We start from the raw sequence: 6316 nt of genomic DNA on the forward strand, positions 1-6316 counted from the left end.
GGGGGGCGCAAGGTGGAAGTTTCGCCTAGGGCGTGAAACTTCCTTGCACCGCCCCTGGGTGTGGATAAGGGTCGGGGCAGTTGTTGTCCCACAAACTTATACAGGATCGTTTTAGGGGTCAAGACAAAGATACCACATTTATTATTAATCTGTAACTATTAGCAAATACCTTAATGCTTACACACACACACACACACACACACACACAGTGTTCTGCAGCTGCTGGATAGTTACCAGTCCTGATTGTAGTTTGAGTTCGCAGCTTGGGATCCTAGCTCGTGGCGGTAACTGGCCAGGAAAGCTGAGCACGAGGGGGAGCCGGGTCTCGATGCTCCTTGATGTTGATAGCAGAACGTTACCCAAAGTCTCTCATCTCACCCTTCCTTTTTTATAGGAGTTTAGTTTGGATTCAAAGTCTCTAGGTCTCGCTGTGTCACGCGGCCTCTGGGTTTGGTGCTTGATCACCCGTCAATTGCAGGCGTGACTGTCAGCCTGGGACCTGGCTTTGATTTTTCTTCTGTTGTTTTTTCTTTTTAGGGTGGATGCTTCTTGCTTGAGTTAGGGCTCTTGTTTGCATCTTCAGCCGTTGGTATTTGAACTTTATCTTATCAGGACGGGCTGGTGCTGGAGGTTGATTCTATCACCCATACATCCCTCATTCACACATCTAAACTAAACTAATAAGATTACAGCAGGGTTTGCAAAAATGAAGGTTGCAGCAAGCCCTTACAAAATGGAGTCAGCGTTGTAAAATGGGGTTTGAATTACAATTTGGCAAACAGTGAACAGAAGTTACACTATAGACAAGTACAGTGGATGGCAAACAGTGAACAGAAGTTACACTGTAGGCAAGTGTAATAAATGGTGAACAGACGTTCCAATACTGAAACAGGGCAAGTCTCAGTGATTTAAGCAGGAATTGGATTGATAGTGAAACTTACAAAGGCAGCCGACTGAACAGCTATGGCTCTTAACAAGCATCTTGTCAATTAGCCGGTTATTGGGGTAACCAGTTTTATGAATTAATGTTGTTTCATTCATAAAACTTTACTTATGTAAGCAGAGTCAGGACGAGCTCTACCCTGACATCTGGTGGTGAATTATGGCGAGGGTGGAAAAGAACTCCAGGGGCTGATCTTGTTTGCATAGGCACACCCACTCGCCTGGCATGAGACAACAGCAACTCAAAGTGGTTACTTTGGCTGGTGTGGGATCCCCAGTTTCTCTGTTATTGGGGCAGAATAAAGTTTTGTTACCCTGATTCTGTGAATCAAGGGCAGTGGAACTGTTGTATGACAGAAGGACTGAGTGAGTCCATCACCATTACCTAAGCAGCACTTGCTTGACAAGGGGGCTTGGGCTACAAAACCCAGTGAATGGAGAGAGGATGGGGGATGGGTATTTGTACCTGATGATATGGGCCCTCTCTGAGGGGTTGAAACACCAATTGCACCTCCTCCTCTCTCCACTGCTGAATATCAGAGCTAACTTTGATTCCATGAGGAGTCTAGTTACAGGCTGCTGAGCTGAATTCACTTTGGGCTAATGGTGCACTAGCACTGGGGCTCCCCGGTGCTGAAATTGCTAAGAGCTGAAATCACAAAAGAGCTGAGATCACTGAGGCTGTGTTAACTAGTGGGGAAGCCTGACGCTATAATGCTAAGCGGCTGGTGGAGCAGCTAGCAGAGTGGAGCCTTGCGGGACAGTTGGAGTGGAGCTGAGCGACTCACAGGTCAGTGAGTGGAGCGGAGAAGAGCGGAGCCTTGTGGGAGCGGCCCCAGGAACGGCTGAAGTGGAGCAGAGCTGAGCGGCTCGCAGGTCGGTGAGCAGAGTGGAGCAGCTGCCAGAGCAGTTCGTGGGACGGCNCTGATGTGGTGTCTCTAACAGTCCCCATCCATAACATCGCTGCTGTTCTTTTCCCTTGTTATCCTCACCCCGGGACTCAGTAGCTCTGCCGCGCACTTCACCTCGCAGCAAGTGTGCCCGTTCCTGACGTACAGCAAACACCTCCTCCTCTGTCCCCATCCCTGTCCTTCCGGAACAAGCTGTAGCCCGCAACACTGGTACTGCAGTCATGGGAGTTGTCCCACTAAGTTGCTGTAATGCCAATTAAGTCATAATTTTCTTCATATACCATGACTTCTAGTCAGGGCCGGATTAACTCTCCTGTGGGCCTGGGGCTATTAGATTTTGTGGGCCCCTGTATAGAAGTCTCTTTCCTGGGAGTGAGTTTGGTGCAGGAGGGGGCTGGGGCAGGGACTTGGGGTGCAGGAGGAGGTGCGGGGGCTGGGAGGGAGTTTGGGGGCAGGAGGGGGTTGGGGCAGGGACTTGGGGTGCAGGAGAGGGTGCGGGGGCTGGGAGGGAGTTTGCATCAGGAAGGGTATTCTGATCTGGGGCAGGGGGTTGGGGTGCAGGAGGAGGTGTGAGGTGCAAGCTCCGGCCAGCAGGCGCTTACCACAGGTGGCTCCCGGCCAGTGGCGCAGCAGGGCTCAGGCAGGCTGCCTGCATGTGGTGGCCCCATGGCGCTCCCGGAAGTGGCCAGCTGCTAGCACGTCTCTGAGGCCCCTGGGGTAGGGGGGACAGTGTGTCTCCGTGCACTGCCCTGTAGCTCCCACTGGTCAGTTCCTGGCCAATAGGAGCTGTGGGGTCGGTGCTGGGGGCAGAGCACGGAGCCGCCTCCCCCACCCCCGCCGGGGACTGCAGAGACATGCTAGCAGCCGGCCACTTCTGGGAGCGGTGTGGGGCTATGGCAGGCAGGAAGCCTGAGCCCCGCTGCGCCGTGGGACTTTTAGCAGCCCGGAGTCGGAGATCCCGGCCTGTGATTTATTTTTGCAGCCCCCCCTTGAGCAGGGCCCTGGGCTGCAGCCCCTCAAGCCCCTGCCTTAATCCAGCCCTGCCTCTAGGTCCTCCTGCTTGTCCCCAGACTCGGGCAGGCTGCCCTGATGCTTTTCTTCTTGCCTTGTAATGCAGTTGTGGTTTCTAGTCCCTTCCCCCGGCTTCATTACTAGGCCTAGATGGACGCTGGCTGGAGTTTTGTCACCATTCCCCATGAGTCCGAGGTCAAAGCTCTCCTTTACGAGTACGATGCCCAGTGGTGGATGCAAAGTCAAAGGGTGCTGCCTTACTCGCCCCTGGCGTGTATGTGTTATGATCCAGCATTTGTTCATATGGCCACAGACCGTTGTTCCCCCAGGATCCCTACAGGATCATTCAGGGCACCACATGGACCCGCTCTGGGGACGTGTCTTTTATCCCCCTCATTCAGGGTGTGGCCCCGGCCTTATTCACTGCACACTACTCAGACCCGGCTCTGAACACGAATTATTGCTTTCCCCCTGCGCTTCCCCATGGGATGATCAGGAGTTCAGTGGAGGGAGAGGAGGAGGGGGCTGAGCCTTGGGGGACCTGCCAGAGCCCTTGGCTGATGGTGCATCTGGGCTGACGAGCAGGGAGAAAGGGCTCATTACCTTGGGGAGAAGCAGCCCCTCCCCGTGCAGTGGGGCATGTACACGCTGACGGGGGCAGCTCGGGCCAGGCAGGGTAAATGCAGCTCTCCCGACTTCTGCAGCAGCAAACTCCTCTGCTGTAGCGCTGGGCTGCTCTGGGCCTGCAGGTCTGTTGTATTAATTTAGAGGGATTGTAGCAGCCCAAAGAGTCAAAGGTGTTAACACGACCCTGTCACTGTCCAGCACTGAAGAGTTTGAAACAATGTTCGGGGTTTGGTCTACAGAGACCTCGGCCTGCTGAGTGCCACGGCAAACACTCCATTCACCAGCCCCTTAACCTTTCATTAAACATACAGAAAAGAAGGAAAAACAGTTACTTTGGAATGTAAAGTATTAAGGAAGGCTTGCATTTGACCAACATCCCTTGTTCCCTTTCCCTTTCCCTGGAGAGAGTTTTTAAAAAGAACCTTCCCCCTTTTGACAGTCTCTTAGATGAGCGGCTCTCAGCCTTCCCAGACTGCTGTACCCCATTCAGGAGTCTGATTTCTCTTGGGTACCCCCAAGTTACACCTCACTTAAAATCTACTTGGTTACAAAATCAGACATAAAAATACACAAGTGTCACAGCACACTGCTACTGACAAATAGCTGACGTTCTCATTTTACCATATCATTATAAAATAAATCAATTGGAATATAAATATTGTACTTACATTTCAGTGTATAGCATATAGAGCCGCACAAACAAGTCATTGTCTGTGTGAAATTTGTGCTGACTTCGCTAGTGGTTTTTATGTAGTCCGTTGTAAAACTAGACAGATATCTAGATGAGTTGATGTACCAGGGGGAGTTCTGGGTACCCACAGGGGTACATGTATCCCTGCTTGAGAACCACTGTCCTAGATTGTTTCAAAGATGGTGATAACTGTCCTGGGGAGAGGAGAAGACGTTGGCTGAGATGGGCTAGTGCTGCTGTTATCGTCCGATCCTGTTTCCTAAAAGGCAAAACAAGACAAACACCCACAAGGGGAGAGAAGAGAACAGCAAAGAGGAAATGCAACTTCTGTCTCTGGTGCTGACTCTCACTTGCAGCCTCACTGCTGGAAAGACTCAGGCCCAGCACAAGGTCCGATCAGCAACTCTGAGACCTGACAAACTCGTACCAGCATTGGTCTGGTTAGGGCCTTGCATTCCCCTGCCTCCCTGGTCACAGGCTCACAGCTGTGTTACAACATGTACAGTCTTGGCCGGCTGCCCAGACTCTTATTAGACAGAAGGCAAATGGAGAAGGATGGGGAGGGAAGAAATAAGGTGGGGAAGGAAAGGGACACCCAAGGGCGATGGGGAGATGAAGTCTCATATCCCAAGTGGTGTTCAGGACTCAGCCAGAGCTGGTGTGATCTGGGTCCTTCTCTCTGGCCCGGTCTGGTCAGGCCAGGACATCTCTCAGGGTCTGAATGATGGTCCCAGGAGACGGGGTGGGGGGCAGCCAGGACAATGAAGCTGGCTCCAGTAGGCAATTAATCTCCCAAAGTCTCTTTCTTTAAGGATGCCGAAGGGAGCAGTGGATAGAACAGCCCCTCCCCTCCTTGTTTTGTCTACCAATTAGGCCTAATTTCTGACACACCAATTCTGGCTCCTTGACTTTGGTACCACACGTCTCTTGTTTCTCAGGCAAGGCCTTAACACAGTCCTTGAGTTACACCAGGGGCCTTTTTGTTTGGACTAATTCAGTCTGTCTCCTTTCTGCACCGTTTCCATCACATTGGTTGTCCTGGGGGTTTTGTGACAGCTTAGGAACCGTCACTCACTTTTCACAGCTGAGCGCACACTTTGGGGAAACTCGTGGGCCCACTTATCACAGCAGGTCCCAGCAGGGCCTCTCATTTCTGGTGGGCTGGGGTGAGTGGGATCCAGCACGATGGATAACCAATAGCAGGGTGCGCTGGGGAGATGCTGTTCGCTGCCCCACACCTGGCTAGCTGGGTAACCCCACTTCTGGAGCACTGTGATGGTGCTCATGGGAACCTCCTTTTCTCCACCAGCTAATCCTTTCCCTGCAGTTCTCTGCTTCTTCACAGCTGTCACTTGAATGCAGGGGTGTCCCCATTACGTAACTCTTTTCTTCCTAGAATTTTCTGAAAAATACTGATGTGCAGTATTGGATTGGACTCAGGAGAGACTGGAGTACGGGATCACAGTGGAAGTGGGTTGATGAGTCGCCCTTTGAAAAGTAAGTACAATATTTATTTCTTAAGAGAGATGCTCCATTTGCTAACCAGTGGCACCATCCAAAAGAAACAGGCACGTTAGTAACTGTAGCTAAAGCCACTGACTAAAGTGCTGGAAGGGTTAGAAGTGGCTTCCCCGTAATGGAACCAACTGGCCGGCAGTCCCTCATGTGGACCCTTTGCCAGAGGGGAATATTTAAAGCAACACCGTGTACTCGAAAGCTGCCAAATAACGAGTTTCAAGCAGGTTCAAGTCCTCTGAGTAAATTCTTTACCCGTTGTGACGAACTGGGACTGTTCTTAATGTGGCCTTTGAATGCTGAGTGGGGAGTGCTGGCTGGGAAGGCAGGGGAGTGTGGCTAGGATGGTCTGCATTGGGGATGGGAGACTGGCTGTGAGGGAAGATACCTGAGCATGTAACATGAGAACTCAGGAAGGGGTTAGAGGCCAGGTGACACCTTTGCCCGGGAAACTGAACAAAGGCTGTGGGAGGGTCGCTGAAGGCAGAGTTTCAGAGCTGGCTGGTGGAATGGCTGGGAGGCAGACAGGGCTCTGACCTCCCAAGGGGGCTGGGGTGCCCGGAGACCCCAAGATGGACCTAACTGAGGGGGTCCTGTTGTCTGTGCCTGCAAGACCTGT

The 6316-nt window shown here is 52.1% G+C and overlaps 1 protein-coding gene across 1 annotated transcript in view; it reads left to right on the top strand.

Moving 5' to 3' along the window:
* Window positions 1-5693, top strand: part of CD72 (CD72 molecule) — a 19896-nt gene extending 14203 nt beyond the window's left edge. Inside the window, exon 6 of the mRNA XM_034774177.1 lies at window positions 5579-5693. Coding sequence (XP_034630068.1) covers window positions 5579-5683 — 105 coding nt within the window. The 3' untranslated portion in view covers window positions 5684-5693. The remainder of the gene's footprint in view (window positions 1-5578) is intronic.
* Window positions 5694-6316: the final 623 nt, after the last annotated feature.

Source organism: Trachemys scripta, chromosome 6 (genome assembly GCF_013100865.1).
Source record: "Trachemys scripta elegans isolate TJP31775 chromosome 6, CAS_Tse_1.0, whole genome shotgun sequence".
Lineage (NCBI taxonomy): Eukaryota > Metazoa > Chordata > Testudines > Emydidae > Trachemys > Trachemys scripta.